Genomic DNA, 19,911 nt, shown 5'->3' on the forward strand with positions numbered 1-19,911 from the left:
GTGTCTGTATAGGTGTATGTAGGCATGGTGTATGCTTGTAAATCTGTATGCTGGGATGGGGGTTCGGGTCTGTGTGTGTGTATGTATGCTTGTTAGTCTGTATGCAGAGATGGGGTGAAGGTGTTTGGGTCTGTATGGGTGTATGAATGCATGGGGTATGCTGGTTAATCCGTATGCTGAGAAGGGGTGGGGGGTCGGGTCTGTATGGGTGAATGTATGCATGGTATTTGCTTGTTAATCTGTATGCTGAGATGGGTGTTCGGGTCTGTATGTGTGTATATATGCTTGTTAGTCTGTATGCTGAAATGGGGGTGGGGCGTTCGGATCTGTATGGGTGTATGTATGCATGGCTATGCTTGTGAGTCTATATGCTGAGATGGGGGCTTGGGGTTCAGATCTGTATGGGTGTATGTATGCATGGTGTATGCTTGTTAGTTTGTATGCTTTGATGGGGGTGGGGAGTGGGGAGGTTTGGTTCTGTATGTGTGTATGTATGCATGGTGTATGCTTGTTAGTTTGTATGCTGAGATGGGGTGTGGGGGGTTTGGGTCTGTATATGTGTATGTATGCATGGTGTATGCTTGTTAGTTTGTATGCTGAGATGGGGTGTGGGGGTTTGGGTCTATATGTGTATATGTATGCATGGTGTATGCTTGTTAGTCTGTATGCTGAGATGGGGAAGAGGGGTTTGGGTCTGTATGGGTGTATGTCTGCATGGTGTATGCTTGTTAGTCTGTATGCTGAGATGGGGTGTGGGGGTTTGGGTCTGTATGTGTATATGTATGCATGGTGTATGCTTGTTAGTCTGTATGCTGAGATGGGGTGTGGGGGTTTGGGTCTGTATGTGTATATGTATGCATGGTGTATGCTTGTTAGTCTGTATGCTGAGATGGGGTGTGGGGGGTTTGGGTCTGTATGGGTGTATGTCTGCATGGTGTATGCTTGTTAGTCTGTATGCTGAGATGGGGTGTGGGGGTTTGGGTCTGTATGTGTATATGTATGCATGGTGTATGCTTGTTAGTCTGTATGCTGAGATGGGGAAGAGGGGTTTGGGTCTGTATGGGTGTATGTCTGCATGGTGTATGCTTGTTAGTCTGTATGCTGAGATGGGGTGTGGGGGTTTGGGTCTGTATGTGTATATGTATGCATGGTGTATGCTTGTTAGTCTGTATGCTGAGATGGGGTGTGGGGGTTTGGGTCTGTATGTGTATATGTATGCATGGTGTATGCTTGTTAGTCTATATGCTGAGATGGGGTGTGGGGGGTTTGGGTCTGTATGGGTGTATGTCTGCATGGTGTATGCTTGTTAGTCTGCATGCTGAGGTGGGGGGTTCAGGTCTGTGTGGGTGTATGTCTGCATGGCGTATGCTTGTTAGTCTGTATGCTGAGATGGGGAAGAGGGGTTTGGGTCTGTGTGGGTGTATGTATGCATGGTGTATGCTTGTTAGTCTGTATGCTGAGATGGGGTGTGGGGGTTTGGGTCTGTATGTGTATATGTATGCATGGTGTATGCTTGTTAGTCTGTATGCTGAGATGGGGTGTGGGGGGTTTGGGCCTGTATGTGTGTATGCTTGTTAGTCTGTATGCTGAGGTGGGGAGGTTCAGGTCTGTATGGGTTTGGGTATGCATGGTGTATGCTTGTTAATTTGTATGCTGAGGTGGGGTGTGGGGGGTTTGGGTCTGTATATGTGTATGTATGCATGGTGGATGCTTGCGAGTCTGTATGCTGAGATGGGGGCTGGGGGTTCGGGTCTGTATGTGTGTATGTATGCATGGTGTATGCTTGTTAGTTTGTATGCTGAGATGGGGCTGGAGGGATGTGGAGGTCTGGGTATATGTGTATGTATGCATGGTGTATGCTTGTTAGTGTGTATACTTAGATGGGGTGTGGGGGTTTGGGTCTGTATGTGTGTATGCTTGTTAGTCTGTATGCTGAGATTGGGTGGGGAGGTTGAGGTTGGTATAGGTGTATATATGCATGGTGTATGCTTGTTAATTCGTATGCTGAGATGGGGTCTGGGGGGTTTGGGTCTGTATATATGTATGTATGCATGCATGGTGTATGCTTGTTAGTTGTATGCTGAGATGGGGTGGGGGTTCGGGTCTGTATGTGTGTATGTATGCATGGTGTATGCTTGTTAGTTTGTATGCTGAGGTGGGGTGTGGGGGGTTTGGGTCTGTATGTGTGTATGTATGCATGGTGTATGCTTGTTAGTCTGCATGCTGAGATCGGGTGGGGGGTTCAGGTCTGTGTGGGTGTATGTATGCATGGTGTATGCTTGTTAGTCTGCATGCTGAGATGGGGTGGGGGGTTTGGTCTGTATGCTTCTATGTATGCATGGTGTATGCTTGTTAGTCTGTATGCTGAGATGGGGTTGGGGGTTCGGGTCTGTATGTATGCATGGTGCATGCTTGTTAGTTTGTAAGCTGAGATGGGGTGGGGGGTCGGGTCTGTATGGGTGTATGTATGCATGGTGTATGCTTGTTAGTCTGTATGCTGAGATGGGGTGGGGGGGTCGGGTCTGTATGGGTGTATGTATGCATGGTGTATGCTTGTTAGTCTGTATGCTGAGATGGGGTGGGGGTTCGGGTCTGTATGTATGCATGGTGTATGCTTGTTAGTTTGTATGCTGAGATGGGGGTGGGGGTTCGGGTCTGTACGGGTGTATGTATGCATGGTGTATGCTTGTTAGTTTGTAAGCTGAGATGGGGTGGGGGGTCGGGTCTGTATGGGTGTATGTATGCATGGTGTATGCTTGTTACTCTGTATGCTGAGATGGGGTGGGGGGTCGGGTCTGTGTGGGTGTATGTATGCATGGTGTATGCTTGTTAGTCTGCATGCTGAGATGGGGTGGGGGGTTTGGTCTGTATGCTTCTATGTATGCATGGTGTATGCTTGTTAGTCTGTATGCTGAGATGGGGTTGGGGGTTCGGGTCTGTATGTATGCATGGTGCATGCTTGTTAGTTTGTATGCTGAGATGGGGTGGGGGGTCGGGTCTGTATGGGTGTATGTATGCATGGTGTATGCTTGTTAGTTTGTATGCTGAGATGGGGGTGGGGTTCGGGTCTGTACGGGTGTATGTATGCATGGTGTATGCTTGTTAGTTTGTAAGCTGAGATGGGGTGGGGGGTCGGGTCTGTATGGGTGTATGTATGCATGGTGTAAGCTTGTTACTCTGTATGCTGAGATGGGGTGGGGGGTCGGGTCTGTATGGGTGTATGTATGCATGGTGTATGCTTGTTAGTCTGTATGCTGAGATGTGGAGGGGGGTCGGGTCTGTATGGGTGAGGCCCATTATTTTCTGTAATATTCTAGATTTGTTATATTAACATAACATTACAAAACAATCCAAATGTAAACGGAACCACCATAACATTACATGTTGAAACTTACAAATGTGAAAACATAAATATGAATAAAAAACAGTAAGTGGTTTATAATACATGTATTTACACATGACTTAAAGGTGTTCCATGTCTTTGTATGGATTGCATTTACTGTCCTGGATTTTCCTGCACATTAAATACATCCGATCATTACCCTCACTGCCAGCTCCCACCTTCAAAGGTGGGTCCAAACTTAACTCACCACTCCATGCTGCAAACTCCTATGAATGGGGGTTTACCCCTCATTTACTCTCCCCCTCACTCTCCAACCATCACTTACCTCATTTGCACAACACAGCTCACTTTCAACCCTTGTCCGATCTGTGTCGTGCATGTCCCTAGGGTGACCACACACCTCTACATGCACCCTACCCACCCACTCCACACCCGCTCGCCCTACACAAGCCATCCCTTCAACTCACAAGGTATGGTTCTTTGCTAAATTGCTAGTGCAGCACAGCAAAGACGTCACTCTTGAAGGTAATAACAAACCCTGGACCATACAATGCAGCTTCCTTCACTCATGACACAAACTAGCTTAGCAATGATCACCTTTATAACCCCATGAGTTCATAGATGATCTGATTGCAAAACTCTGATGTCACCCAAAACTGACATATACCTGTGCAATAGCTAATGCTGTGGAAATATGTTTAATGCCTATAAACTATAGCACAAGGCCGAGGGCAGGCTATAATCTCAGGAGGGCTGAGAGGTGACAACTGTAGCAACTCAAACAGCAATAGTACAACAGTGCAAAATTACACCCAGGCTAGCCATGAATATATAAGTCATTGGGCATTAATATAGAAATAATATAGAAATATGCCTAATTACTATCCCAATGAAAGCAGGCCATCGCTAAGAAGTGTGTGTACAGTAACAATGAGGTTTTGCAGCCTTGCTGAGAAGTGCTCATACTGCCTCATTAAATGTTGTGCAGCTCTTCCATGCAGTGCTTGCACTGCGAAGAGGCAGTGAGATGGCATTATGTTATGTTATGCTATGTTAATGGATCTTGTACCACACACTGGTGCCACCTGTGTGGTCTCTTGGCACTCTGGCGGATCTGTAATGCAAGACGGGTGTAACGGTTTGTTAGTAGGACTGAACGGGAGAAGAGCAAGAGAGCTGTGAATTGCTGTTGGCCGTATCAGTTCAGAGAAACCAGTCACTTAGCATATGTGCATTTTCAGTTGGTAGCCGTCATGCGGTCTTGGGTGATGTTTTGTAATGCTGCAATCCCATCTCCCAATTCCAGATAGACAAGGCAGCAGACAGGGGAACGATCAAGAAAGTGCCCTGATCCACCTTCATGCAGACAGCCTAGAAACTGGGAACAAACGTAGACTTCAGACTCCCGACCAGATGAAAACAGTTTCTTGAGACACTACAGTAGCTGGGGTTCTCTGTGTGGCTCTTTGAACAACATAAAGCTAAAACAGGCAAAGTTAAGAGATGTACCTCCTTTGTCTTTTGTTGAAACCTGACCCAACGAAGGATATACACCCAAGAGTATGGCCGACCCAAACAGCAAAGTATAGCAGTCCAAAATAACAGAATGTCCAATCAAGGGTCAATACAATATACATACTTTAATTAAACAGACCAACTGAAATAACTAATATAGAAAGAACTCTGTCTAGGAAAGTTTGAAGGATTAACACAGAAGGGTGCGGTAGTGCTGCTCCACACTGCCCTTCTATATTGAGCACTAACTTTCCAGGGCATGTACATCTTATGGCATTTGTAGTTTTGCAAAAATGACTTTTCTGGAAAGTTGAGGCTTCTGACAGTGCATTTGTGATGGTTTCTACATTTTGTGCTCTGGCTCAATGTTTGTTTCAAAGGTGGGATTTGTACGACGCAGCTCTGCCACAATTTCAAACAGCTACTGTAGTAAGGCCAGCCAATCCCTGCATCCACCACCTTAATCTCAAACATAGCAGTTTGATATGCTATGCTGTCCGCTATTCCTGAAGGAAGTATCCATCAATAAGTGCATGAAAAGGTATGCCGACAAGGCTATCTTCTTTATCTGATCTTGTTCTTTTGTTGCTTCTAGGCTTGTCTAATAAGTATATAATTTGAATATACTTTAGACTTGGACCGTCATAGTGGGAGCATAACAGTGGAGTGTGTATCTTCCCCCAAGTACCATTGAACCTGCCCTTTACCGTTGGTACTCCATCTCAGTACCAAGGCCCCAGGGTGCATCGCATCACTGTGCTCCAAAGATGTCCCTGCCAACGTCCAGTACAATTAAAAACAGAAAGATTGACCAGGAGCACCGTCAATTGAAGGATGAGTGGACTGAGATGTTTTTTTCATTGAGTCCAAACCTAATGTGTACTCGTGTCTCATTTGTCTCGATCGCATAGCAGTCCCCATAGCAGGGGGGGCGAGAATTAAGAAAGCTGGGGAGCTAAAAACACAGCTGACTAAGCAACAGGGTGTTTTTGTGCAGAAAAAAAAAGAATCTGAATGTGCCACCTTTGCGAGTAATAAGGTTGCTCGGCTTATTGCAAGGTCAGCATGGCCTTTCACAGATGGGGATTTCGTTAAAGACTGCCTGATGGAGATTTGCAAGGCAGTGTGTAAAGAAAAAAATGATGCTTATACAAATGTTCCCCTTTCACGGATGAGTATCCAGCGGCGTATTGTAGACATGGCTGACAATGGTTACAGCCAACTGAAAATGCAATGTAAGGATGTCAAGTTCTTTTCAGCTGCCCTTGAGGGCACAGATGCAAGTGACACAGCCAAACTCCTAATTTTTATTTGGGGGTCAATAATGAATGCAAAGTATTTCAGGAACTGGCTTCCCTGGTATCTTTGCATGGCAGGACTACTGGTGCTGACATTTTCTATACCTTTTAAAAAGTCATTGATGATTTAAATTTGCCATGGGATGCTCTGGTAGGCGTGACGACTGATGGGGCGCCAGCCATGGTTGGGGAGCAAAATGGTTTTATTGGCTACCTGAAAAGACACTTGGGCAAGAAGACTGTCCATTCAAAACATTATCCCTGCATCATACATCAGGAGGCATGACGTGCAAAACATTTGAAATTCACAGAAGTCATAGACTTCATTATGAAAACTGTTAATTTTATTTATTTTTTTTTTCATTTGATTTAATTATTACAATTTTTACAAAAGGTTTTGAGGTTTCAAACTTCTTTCATCTGTATGCTCTGAGTGGTAATCTTCATCAAAGTCCAAGTTTCTCTATAAAGATTGCCACTGCCAGTGTCCAATTAATTTTTTCGCCGCCCATGAGCTGTGTCCACCATTGTTCTTCATCCTGTGTGGCTGTGTTTTTCAATATTTTCATTAAATAGGTCTCTCTTATTCCTTGTGTGCCCGTGCATGTAATAAGCAGGTGCCTCACTGTCTCTACAGCTTTTGTCTCACAAAAGCGGCATTCATTGGATTTCCCGTCTTCTCTGGTTGCCTTTATTTTGTTTGTTTTCGTCAAATTTAGCCTGGCTCTCAGAAAAGTGCAGCTAAGCTTTCTGTCTGGAAACATTTTCAGATAGCTTCTCACCTCATTGATTTTCATCGGGATGGTTGGATAGATATTCGCAGCCTTATATCTTGAGTTTTTATCCAGTCTAGTTCCATCAGTTTCTTAGCAACCTTAACGGGGTTCCGTATAAGGGTGTCTTCAGACAGAGCTACTTCTTCCAGCATAATGCTGTTATCCACTGCCCATGATGTCAGCATTGTGTTCTCACCTCCGTCCAGTTCTTTTTTTTTAGGATTTTGAAGATCTTAGAGATGTTTTCCATAATTAATTTCCTGTATAACATCATGCTGTTTCTTGCAACCGTGCCATTCAAGGAAGTTAAGCACAGTTCTTTTTGATTAGCACTATCGGGCTGATTGTGGGAGGCCCAACACACATATCCAGAATAAGCCTTCTAGTTTATCCCAAATTTGTTTTGGCAGGTAGGGCATGGCTTCGGTTCCATATGTCACACTTTGGGATGACTTTTGCTTTAAATAATTTTATCGCCGGGATAAGGGAGAAACGTCTATTTTCCTATCCACCATCTTGGCCTGCTGTGCCAGAGCTTTCATTTTTCCTCTCAAAGCCTCTTGCATGGGTACTGCGGTGTTACTGTTGCTCATTGTCATACCCAGATATTTAACGCTTTTTACTATTTCGAGCTTTTCATCCCCAACGCACCATTTTCCTTTCCCCGTTGTTCTGGAAGGTCTTTCAAATGACATTATTTTGGTTTTTTCCCTATTCAATTCAAAGTTGTTTTTCTTTAGATATTCCAATAGGCTTTCCAGTTCTCTTTGTAAGCCCACTTCCGTTTGATCAAGTAATATAATGTGGTCCGCGTATAGGATCCGTGGCAATTTCGATTCTCCTATTGTCAGGGGAAACGTCTGAGGTTTTTGGCCCACTCCTGAAGATCTGCGGTGTAGGCGTTATAGAGCGTCAGAGCCAGGGGACAAACTGTTAATTGTATACGTGCATAGTCTTTAAATCACAGATTGTTTCAGGCATTTTTAGAGGAGGCAAAGTCGGATTATGGTGTCCTATATCACACTGATGTTCGATAGTTTAGTCGTGGCAATGTTCTAAAGCGATTCTTTGCTTTACGGCAGGAAATAAAAGCATTCCTTGATGAAACGGGAATAGACACTTCTGTCATGCAAGATATTGAGTGGATAGCTGACTTTGCTTTTCTGACTGACCTGACAGGCCATTTGAATGATTTAAATTTAAAGTTGCAAGGAAGCCAAAATCTAATATCTGATCTGTTTGAGGCAGTTTGTGCCTTAGAAATAAAGTTAAGACTTCTGACAGCCCAACTGTAGAAGGGGATGCAGGTACACTTCCCCGCATCTGCAGAGGTTTCCCCCAATGTCAAGTATGTAGGATGGCATCGGCATGTGAAGGTCCTGAATGAACTGCAAAATGTTTTTGAGAATCGCTTCACACAATTCAAATCACAGAAAGCCTCTTTTAAACTTTTTGCAGACCCTTTCTCTGCTGATGTTGACAATGTGCCACCTGAACTTCAACTGGAAGTGATTGAACTTCAGTGATGTAGCGCCTTCACAAATAAGCATAGAGAGATGTCTTTATTAGCCTTGTATCTGTCTCTGAACACTGCTCAATTCCCCAATCTGTCGCAGGAAGCATTAAAGATGGTATCTTTGTTTTGCTGTACTTACATCTGTGAGCATGTTTTTTCGCAAATGAAACTACATAAATCCCGTCTAAGACAACACTCACTGACTAACATGTCCATGCTATCCTGAGAGTAGGATCATCATCACTGGAGCCTGAGAACCAGAAACTGACAGCTGAGAAATTCTGCATCCCAAATACTCATGGTTCACTGCTCACTTACATCTGTGCCAGTTGCTGTGCAAAATGGCAGAGCTTGTGCCTTCCAAATCTAAACCAACGTAACTTGTGAAATGTTTGAGCGCAGTCTTTTCATCCTGTAAGATTTGCATATTTATTCTAGCACCAATATGTCCTTTGCAAAGAAAGAAATGATAGAAGTGGAATGGAAAATGGGCACTACAAAATGTAAGTTTGAAATACAACTAAAGCCCGGTACACCTCCAAAAAGGTATTCTTTTTCCATGTGTCTAAAAATTGGGGGTTAAAAAAGCCTCCCGCCTACTGCCCCTCCCACATTTACTTTTCGGACCACTATAGGCAGCACGTAAGGTACATTCGGCCCTCTGGTGAAATCAGTTGTGCACCCCTTACCCTAGGAGAACGAGGTTGTGAATAAAAAGAATGAAAACTGCAGCAAACCCTTTTTGCTGTGGCGGTTACACAGGTTAGCGAGCAGTGCCAAAACGAACCCCCTGGCAGAGGACAAGAAGGACCAGGAGTAAGTAGCCCCCCGTTAGCCTAACACAGCAGGGATCGGCAAGGTCAGATAACAATGTGCATCTTGCGTTTGGTCATCGGCGTCCAGCCTTGGCTGGTGGAAAGGCAAGCATAACGGCGCTCCCCGCAGCCCAACAGCGGCGGCTGTCAATGTGATACGCCCTAAGCGGGAGGGTCAGGGAGGTTGGGGGAGTGAGACCTAAAGGATGGAAAGGAAAGAGTTTATAACGAGAAAAAGAGAGCTGACCGAAGATGAATTAAAAGAGATTAAAGGTGGAGGGGGGTGCTGATGAAGGGAAAGAGGAAACAAAAGGTGAAGTCGATCGTCAGTGTTATTAAAAATTAATGTGCGCGTTTTGAATTTTATGATTGTAAATATGTAATAATAAACTGCAGCCTTGTTTTGCCATAAGACGAGATTCGCTTGGCTCCAGTTATTCGTACGAAGTAAGCCAAAGTTTAAGTGTTGCATATGATTGGGGGGGGGGGGCGAGCAGTACCTGACTGCCTATGTTAAAGCTCCACCACCAAAAGTCGTTGGGGAGTACCAAAGAGACTAGGGCTATCAGGCTAGTCTTTCGTATTCTAGGTTACTGCACCGTAGAGCAGGTTGGGGACCAATGGGGAGGCTAAGCGGGATAGAGAGAGGAGAAATCAGCTGGGAATGGGGTGGGAGAGGAAAAGAAAGAAGAGGAGAGAGAAGGTGACGTGCAAATGAAGGCCATATTCTCAGTTATGAACAGTAGTGGCTAGAAAGTTTACCACTGTAGTCTAAATGACTATAGTTGTATAATGTTTTTGTTTTGGTCATATAACTTCTGTTAAAGCAGACTCTCAGCGGCGTGACTTTCCTGAGATGACCTCTTCTTGGTCTGTTCCTCTGGCACCTTGATTTCACGGTGGTTCCTGTTCACAAGGCTCTAACCCCTTTACCCCCGCTTCCTGCCCCACCATGACTAAGTGAGCACTGTTAATGCATGGATGGGCAGTTTTCCCTACACTCATTTTATTGAACAATTGTGCTGCCACACAAGACAGTTCATTTGAAAGTCAACTGAAGTTCAGAATACCTCCAGGCGAATCTGTGAGCGAAACTTTGGGTTATTGTGATATCTCAAATCTCTGTAAACTTGGTTAAAAATACTGCGTCTTCAAACGATGCTGGGCAACTTAGTTCACCGAAACCACACAGTCTGAGGATAAGGGTCTCTTCAGTGTCATCTGATGAGCAGAAGTAGAAGTGTGACCAGGGAGCAGGGCAGGATGCTTGTTGCGTGGGACCGTGCCTCCATGTTGGGCTCAGGTGGACAGTCCGAGTACGGCTCGATGCACATGGCGTATGCAATGACGTGGGCAATGTAGTTCTGCTCATGGACGCCGTGAAAGAGATGCGCCAGCGGGCCCTTGGCCATGATTGCCACATCCTCCCCGCCATGGGTTTCGCTGCTCATGTTCACCGCTGACTGCTGCATATAGTCATTGCTCCCTGTGAATAATACGAGAAGGCACTTTAATCACACAGCTTCATACATTTGCAAACCAAAAACTCACATTTTGTTCACACCCATAACCGCTCCAAATGGCAGTGGTTAGTGTGCAAAGCTGAGACCACCTGCCACGCAGCCAGGTCTTATGGGTTAGTATCACCTCCGTGCACTCAAGCCTACTGGCATGCATTAATACAACTCTTGTTGGAGGATGTGTCCTGTGATTTTCATCATCCGGCCGGAGGTAACAGCTGCTCACCTTGCAGCGCTTTTCAGAAAATGCCAAGTGTTGGAGTCCTGGTGTCCATCAATTAAACTAATTGGACCAAAGCACCAGGATTAAATTGGGTGTTAAAGGAAAGACAAAAACCGCAGACATACTCTCCCAGTGACATTCAAGCACATGGGCACCCTCGTTACCTACAAGGGGGGGGGGGGGTGTTAAAGGTGCTAATTCAGCACCAGACAGGGGGACGCACCTATGAACTGCGAGAGTAAAGAAGGGGGAAGGTGGAGGCAGCTACATGGGAAATGACCCAGGTATTCTAAGCCACAGACGGCCCGCACAAAGGGCTTCATTAGAACGGTAGGGGGTAATGATACATTGGGTGTGCACACAGTCCAAAGACACTGCCCTATGATTGGCTAAAGAAGGGGAAGGCTAAAAATAGCACCGTCATAAGAACGTGTAGTGGGAAATCCCACGGGCGGGCTGGACCTGGGAAACCTCAATCTGAGATGGCAGGTAAATCAATTTGTGATTTTTTACATGTTTCCAAGATGTATGGATTCTGCCTATCTTGCCCTCCTACCAAATTAAACTAAACTAGGCCCTAGTGTATATTCTATCCATAGGTAGCACTGAAAGGCCACTTGTCTAGGGTAAGGGGGGTAGTTGTAAAAGCTTGCCCTAACGCTAATCTAAGCATATAAACAAAACGCGTGTTCCATTGATTCCAATACGTGTCATCGGCTTTTCAAGTGAAATATTTTCTAATTTTATTCATTTTCTATGGAAAGCAGGACTTTAAAAAATGTAGCTAAAAATATTGGCAAAAATGCTGTGTTTACTCTGAAATCACAGTTAACAAACAGACCGAGATGTCACGGTATATTCTCCCACACTGTAAACGAATCTTGAAGTTTTTGTACTCCATTCATAGGGCCTCATCACGAGTTTGGCGGTATCCCTTAAATCCGGCAGTAGCGCTGTTACTGCTGGATTTAAGGGTCTGCCAAATCAGGGCTTCAGCGGACTTCTCCCCCGCTCTGAGATGGGGGGAAATCCGCCGAAGATTTGCACTCATAACGCCGGCGGGAAATCCGCCGGCGGTATGAGCGCGAAATTTCCCCATTGAGCCCAATGTGGAATGGGGCATTCCCGGATGGGCTCAATGGGGAATGGGGATTTCCAAATCCGCCAAACCCGTGATCCGGCTAATAGCGCTGGTGGGTTTAGCAGTAGGGCAGATCGCGCCAGCGCTATTAGCGCCAGTGTTACCGCCCAACTCGTGATGAGGTCCATAGTGTAGAATGCATCTCCATCCTCTGTTTTGATTTATAAGAGGGTCGGTATGCGACCTGTCACCAAATTACTGGTTCTTCCAGAGCTTGAACGGCTACGAGCTGGAGGTAAATCTCCAGCTCTCTGCCCATTTTCGGTACTATTACTGCTGGGGCTATTACTGCCGGTGGTAATAGCGCCGAAAAACCCAATAGAGTCCAAAAGAATGGGGAATTACAGCACCACTGCAACTCAGGATCCAGGGCAAATTGCACCAGACCGAGTTGCGGTAATGCTAATGGCTTTGGCGGTATCCCGGTGCAATTACCGCCAGGATACTGCCAAGGCCTTAATGGGACCCAAAGTCTTGACGCAAAGATTGAAGAAAGCCTTCATTGCATTGTATACTTTGTAGTACATATGTATTGTCATCTACCAGACCAATGCCATTGTCCAGCATGATCGTGGCCCTTTTGCAGTCAGCGTAGAAGTCACCACAGATGATCACCTCACCACACAGATGGGACCACTCCCACTCCCACTCTAGTCTCAGTGATGTGATCTATAATTCTATATGTGGCTATCCCACCCAGCGGATCAGGTATATTTACTAAAAGCGTGTGATGGTCTCTACTCTTGTCCGACAGAATTAGGTGAGCACATAGTACATTCGGGTGTAGCCTCTTCACTTGGAGTTCAGTCCTCCAAATGTGAGGTTTAGATCCAATAATCAGACCTCCTCGGGGCTGACCCTTTAGGCCCTTGACCGCTACGCTGTTCCGAATCTTATTTCCATACACACACACCATGTCTCTGCAAAAACCTCATACAGGCTGATCTTTTCCATCCCAAGACCACTGTCAATAAGGTGTTTAAACCTGTGAGTAGTCCAACTAATCAGTGTGGTAGGCTTAACACAAAAAGCGGACTTCAGTTTTGCATTTGTGCATGATCCTGTGTCTCGAGAGGATATCTCGGGAGCAACACGCTCGCCTTGGAAGAAAGATGATGCGGAGCAACACAGGTTCGATCCCCGGGTCCGCGCTTAGAAACCTCTGGGTATTAAGCACATTATAAATAACCAATTATAAATACAATCCTGAGGAATCCAAGCACAACTTCCTGGTGCTTTAGTATCATATGGAAAAATGAGCCTGTTTCCCTCTTGATAAGGAAGCAGAAAATGATTCTTCATGTCCGCCCTTGGGACATTAGGGCAGCTGGGCAGCCCTCCAGACCATCGTTCCGCACTTGCCAAGCCCTTACAGAGAGGGGAAAGACCATTAGCAACCCATGCTTGGTCCCACCCCAGAAAGAGGCAGTCCAGCTCGAACTGCTAGGTCACATCCCTTCTGCACGAGACCACAAGCATCCCCAGACATGTTTCAGCCTTGTTGGGAGTCAGAGGAATATCATGACGACATGGTCCAATGTTGGTTAGAGGTCATGGAAAATGTAGGTTTCCCTCTGCCCTTTTTGACGCCCCATTTGAAAGATATATACATTCAAAATACGAAATTAAAAGAAGGAAGAGCGGAGAAGCCGGAAACAATGTATAATTATATACACCATATAAATATTGAAAGAATGCTGCATTATAAAGTTATTTAGTACAGAGTGAGGGATCACCAAAAAGGTTTGAGTACCATCTCTCCCCTCTTGCAGATTGTGGCCATGCCTCCAGTCTGCAAAGCCATAACATAAGAAGCGATACAGCCCAGTAATGTCATATGGTGCTGACGGATACCTTAAGTGGAAATGGGCCCTGATGAATGCTGAGAAGTAATTGAAAGCAGAAACTGGTCAACTCTAAAAAAAAAAAAAAAAAAAAAAAAAATTAAAAAGGATGACTTATTTTTTGAAGGACGCCATACTTGAAATAATTGTTTTAACCTTTTATTTTGAATATCTCGAACTAGTGCTGATGTAAATAAGTAGAAATCTGCCTAGTGGGGGGTGAATGTATCGTATTGATTATCATTTCTGGTACACACAACACATGGGGTCCATTCAGCACTCACATGAATAGTGATGTTGTCAAATAAAAACACATATATGTGGTTTCTTTCCTGACTATTAGTGCATCACTATGTCTACGGATAGTACGTTTTACTTCGATTGAGGGATGGACCTATGAAACATGACTATAGTTAATACAAGTGATCATTGAACAGCTGATCTAGCCATACCTGAAGTAAAATTAGATTATGTAAACTAACATTAAAATTGCAATGAGGATCCACCAGGGGGCGCCGAGATGCACTGACGCATCCGCACTGGTCTCCTCCAAAGGGCGCTGTAATTGGGACCTGAGCCCCCCCAGACCCTCAGGAGTGCAGTGTCGACCCCCCCCAAGGAACACTGTTTCAGCGGAGCCCCCGCGGACCCCAACTCCGATCTCCCGGCGTGGAGATTTCGCTGAGATCGGACCCTCGGAAAGAGGAGGGAGAAGGAGCTCCGCCTTCCCCCGCGCTGCGGCTCCGCAGGAAGTAACGGAGAGCCGCGGCTCGGGTAGGCCCCGCGGATGCTGTCCCCCCCCTGCGTCGGACTTCACTGGGGCGGATCCCGACCCCCAGTCCCCCGAGCGGGGCCACATTAGGCAGTTCACGGCACAGAACTGGGAGAGGGAGTGAGCTCAGCCCTCCCCAGCACCGAGTCCCCTTACGCGGAGCACCGGCAAGCCGCGGCCTACGCGAGGCCTGCGACACAGCCGGACGGCGCGGTAGAGCGCCCCCCCCCCCGCGGGGGCCTACGAGTCCTCCTGATCGCGGAGCTGTGTGCTGGGCCAAGCAGATCGAGCTTCCCCCGAGCCCACCGTTGGACTGTTGAGCTGGCGCAGGAGCGCAATCAGGAGGCACGGCCTGCCCCCCCCCCCCCCCAAGATCTTCAATTCCATACTACATTGGAGACCCCCTGAGCCGGAGGCATCCGCAAAGGCGCCCACTCCACCCCTCCCCAGGCGGGCCTTCCCTGGATCCCGCACAGCTTGGGGGCCGCACAACGGGCGCTCGGGGGCGAGGGTGCCCCAAATCAACATCCTGCAACCAGCATCACGGAGGTAGAGGTACCCCCCCGGGCCAACCACAGCAGCCATTGAATGGCCCCAAAATAGTGGCCACAAAGACCGCCGGTACTGTGGCGACTTGAACTAAAACCCAGGACGAGGAGTGATAGGCCCGCGTCGGCGGTGCTACGGAGACGTGGCCTGAGCAACCACCCGCCCCAACAGTGAGTACAACACCGTGGCCGTACACAGGGAAGACCCCCCCCCCCCCCTCGCGTGGTCCGGTGACCCGGCGGTACCGTTTATAGGGCCTAGAGCATCAGGGAGAAGATCCTGTGGGGATGGTCAGGGGAGGCCTATGAACTGGAAGGAATCTCTGCAGAGATTTCGACGTAAACCCTCAGGCTCCCCTACCCGCCCGGGAATGGCTGCCTCGGCACCCCTGGACGTGTCTGACGCTAGCACGGTCACCAAAGGCATAGCGGCCCTCCTGGAGGAAATAAGAGGCTTCAGAGCAGACATAATGCTACGGCTGGATACCCTGGATAAAAAAGTGGACAACATAGACGACAGGGTCCAAGCCCTTGAAAACAACACAGCCTCGAATGACATTTTCGAGACGCAATTCGACATGCGCCTATCGGAACTCGAGAGGAGGGAAGAGAAGTGCTCCCTAAAACTGGATGACCTGGAAAATAGGGAACGACGCTGTAATCTTCGCTTTTTGGGGTTCCCGGAGCGGGAAGGTGAAACGCAAATGGACATAATTAAAGCTGTGAATGCAGTAGTGGGATCTCTCTTTGAGGGGGCGAACACAAATGAACCCACAATTGACAGAGCTCACAGGGCGGGAGCGATCAACAGAGGCCCCAGGTCCATCCTCGTGCGTTTCCACTACTTCTCGGAGAAGAATAAAATACTGGAACTGGCACGTAAGAGAGGCCCGGTCGACTGGGAGGGAGCCCGGATTTCGGTGTACCAGGATCTGTCCGCCTTCACCCTGGCAAGACGTCGTCTCTGTTCCCCGCTGACGAAAATGCTCCAAACCAAGGGGGTCCGATACAGGTGGGGATACCCTTTTTCGCTTTCCTTCGAACTGGATGGGTACAAATATGCCCTGGTCACGGAGGATGACATTCGCAGGGTGTCGGGCGAACTCCTTGGAGAGCCGAATGTGGAGGGGGAAGACCAAGAACGTGGAAGAGAGCCCGTCGGACCCGGGAGAATTAAAGCTTCTCAGGAGAGACGTAAAGTCCGAGGCCACAGGAAGTTCAGAAGAGTGGCTCCGGCATCCCCTGGGCAACCTGACACTTGAGGAACCCCAGGAAGTCTCACGGTCCAGTTTGATTTATATGTCATTGGGGGAAACACTATGCTCATTTGTATTCTGAGTATGATAGGGGAGGGGGCTCAAGTTGGGGTTGTTGGGGAGTTTAAGAGCCTGGAGGAGGGAGACAATGGTGGCCTGGCTCAGCGACGGGATGAAGCCGCTGGTCTACCAGGCGTTCAGGGGGGAGGTGGGAGGGGGGAGGGAAAGGTTGGGGTTAGTTCAAGAGGACTCTAATGGGGCCAAGCCAAGTTTTCTGGTCTGTTTTGTAACTGGGTTTTTGTTATGGGTCTATAGCGGGAGGTGGAAGCACTGCGGGAGCGTGGGAATCATTAGTCCCGAAAAGGGAGACGTGTACTTTTACCATGGCTATGGTGGATGATTCCTTGCAATATTTGACAGTGGGTTCGCTAAATGTACGGGGTCTCAACTCTCCTACCAAAAGGTCGCTCCTGGTGAGGGAATTCACAAGGCTCCGGCTCCATTTTTTATTCGTACAAGAAACACATTGGGTTCGGGACAGGGAGCCAAGGCTGAGAGCTAAAGCTATTGAACAAGTTTATGCAGCGTCCTTCCAGGCCAAGAAACGTGGAGTAGCCCTTTTGGTTTCTCCCGGGGCTCACTTCGTCCTTAAAGCCCAGAGGTCAGACCTGGAGGGACGATATATCATGGTTAAAGGGGAGGTGAGGGGTCGGCTGTTCACCCTGGTTGGTATCTACGCTCCAAATGAGGCGCAAGATGGCTTCTGGATGGGGATGAGAGAGAAAATCATAGCTTTTTCCGAGGGTACTTTGCTGGTCGGGGGGGATTTTAATATGGTTCTTTGCCCTGATAGAGATAGGAGCTCGCCCAATCCATGCCCTAACCAACGCCTCCAAAAAAAACTGGCCGAGGCATTTCGATCAGTCAACGACGACCTGGGCTTGAGCGACACACACCACACAGAAAAAGATCGGGACCCCGACTTCACTTTCTTCTCCAAACCCCATGCCACTTTCTCCCGTATTGATTATATTTTGGTCGACGCCACGTTCCGGGGCGAGGTCACAGACTCAGGGGTGGAGGTGGTTCCCTGGACTGACCACGACATGGTTAGAATAAAAATGGGTGTGCCCCCGGCCCCCCCACCTGGGTCCCTATGGAGATGTAACGACCTCCTCCTACATGATAAAGAGGTGCGACGATCCCTCCTTACAGCCATCACCGAATACTTCTCTATCAACGACAACGGGGAGGTCGGAGTTGTGGGTGTTTGGGAGGCATTCAAGGCGACCATCAGAGGCATTATCATCGAGACGGGTTCAAGAAAAAAGAGGGAGAGGGGACAGGAGGAGGCACGGTTGAGGAAAAAGATAGAGGCTATCCAACCTGGTGGGAAACTAAAAACACAAATGTTCCCCGGGAAGTGGGAGGAACTCCAGAGGCTGCGCTCAAGCCTGGCAGACCTCCAGGTTGGACAAACAGAAAAAAAGCTGTCCTTCCTGAAACAAAAGTACATGGAAAAGGGGGAAAAGGCTGATAAAATACTTGCTTGGAGGCTCCGGGAGCTCAGAAATAGTAGGAGGGTTAACTCCATCCGGCCACCGGGGGGGGAGCCAACTGTAAGAGACAGCAAAATAGCTGAACACTTTCGGCTCTATTATGAACACCTATACAGCTCGGAATACGCGGGGGACGGAACCGAGATCGATAGTTTCTTGGACTCTCTCCCGATTCCCGGCCTCTCACCTGAAAATGCAGATATACTGGATCTCCCCGTATCTCCAGAGGAGATAATAGATACTATATCCTCCCTGAAGAGTGGAACAGCCCCAGGCGACGATGGGTTCACAGTCAAATTCTATAAGACTTACCGGTCTACGCTAGCCCCGTTTCTGGCCAAAATGTTTAACTCAGCGCTTGACCAGGGCGCCCTCCCGCCTTCGATGATGTCAGCACTGATAGTAGTAATCCCCAAAGAGGGGAAGGACCCTTCCCAATGTCAATCGTACCGCCCCATTTCCCTTCTTAACGTGGATGTCAAGATCCTGGCCAAACTTCTGGCGAACAGGCTGGCAAAACTCCTCCCATCTCTTATACATGGTGACCAGGTAGGGTTCATCCCGGGGCGCCAGGGGTCCGATAACATACGAAAGACACTAGGCCTCATGTACGAGGCCTCGAGGCAGGGGAAAGAGGGTTACCTGTTAGCTCTGGATTCAGAAAAGGCCTTCGACCGCGTCGAGTGGCCTTATATGGGCAAGGTCCTCCAGAAAATGGGTCTCGGGGAGAATTTTTGTAGATGGGTCTCGACACTATATAATGCTCCCACGGCAAGAGTTTTGGTTAACGGCGGCACGTCGGAACCCTTGGCTCTATCTAGAGGAACCCGGCAGGGCTGTCCCCTTTCCCCCCTTCTATACGCTCTGGCAATGGAGCCCCTGGCTATAGCGATCAGGGCGGACTGTGAAATTACGGGGATTCGTTGTGGCGATTGCGATTTTAAACTCTCATTATTTGCCGATGATATCTTGGGGTACCTAACTAACCTCCAGGTATCACTACCCAGATTGTTTAATCTTATAAACCTCTTCGGGGCCTTCTCGGGGCTTAAGATAAACGCCTCCAAGTCTACTATTATGCCAATGGGCCCCGGGGACAAAGACATTGGGGATTGCTCGGAATTCTTGGGAGTGAGGATAGAACTTGTGTCCACCAGGTATCTGGGCACCGACATCCCTAGGAACCTCTCGCTACTATATCAGTTTAACTTCCCGGGGATCTTGGCCAAAATCACCAGCGATCTCAAACGCTGGGCTCCCCTTACACTCTCCTGGTTTGGCCGTATGGTGACGGTTAAAATGAATATACTACCCCGCCTCCTGTATCTCTTCGCAGCCCTCCCTGTGGTCATCCCTGAATCCTTCTTCGAGGTTTTACAAACCCGTGTCCTCCAGTTTATATGGGAGGGGAGGAGGCCAAGAGTCAAATTTTCCACCTTGACCCTGCCGAAGTCTCATGGTGGATTCGCCCTCCCCGACTTCAGATTGTACTATAAAGCAGCCCAGCTCCGGGTGATGATGGAGCACATGCGAGAGGATATGAGGACGTACTGGACATATATAGAAGATGTCCACACCCACCCTAAAAAAGTTAGAGACCTATTATGGGCCTCCCCGAAAACCATCCCCTCCTATCTTAGAGAACACCCCACACTGGCAGTCCTATGGGCACTCTGGAAACCGAATAAAGACAACAAAATGCTGTCATCCTGGCCGGCCCCTTTAACATCGCTATGGGGTCCCCCTATCAACCTAGACACCAGAGGCTTCCGTGACACTCAAGCT

At 47.8% G+C, this 19,911-nt stretch overlaps 1 protein-coding gene across 1 annotated transcript in view; it reads right to left on the bottom strand.

Moving 5' to 3' along the window:
* Positions 1-4,964: 4,964 nt before the first annotated feature.
* The window catches only part of LOC138491171 (alkaline phosphatase-like), a 172,319-nt gene continuing 157,372 nt past the window's right edge, over positions 4,965-19,911 (bottom strand). Inside the window, exon 11 of the mRNA XM_069617546.1 lies at positions 4,965-10,749. Coding sequence (XP_069473647.1) covers positions 10,481-10,749 — 269 coding nt within the window. The 3' untranslated portion in view covers positions 4,965-10,480. The remainder of the gene's footprint in view (positions 10,750-19,911) is intronic.

The sequence above is a fragment of the Ambystoma mexicanum genome, chromosome 10, assembly GCF_040938575.1.
Source record: "Ambystoma mexicanum isolate Mex_15411 chromosome 10, UKY_AmexF1_1, whole genome shotgun sequence".
In the NCBI taxonomy this organism is placed as follows: domain Eukaryota; kingdom Metazoa; phylum Chordata; class Amphibia; order Caudata; family Ambystomatidae; genus Ambystoma; species Ambystoma mexicanum.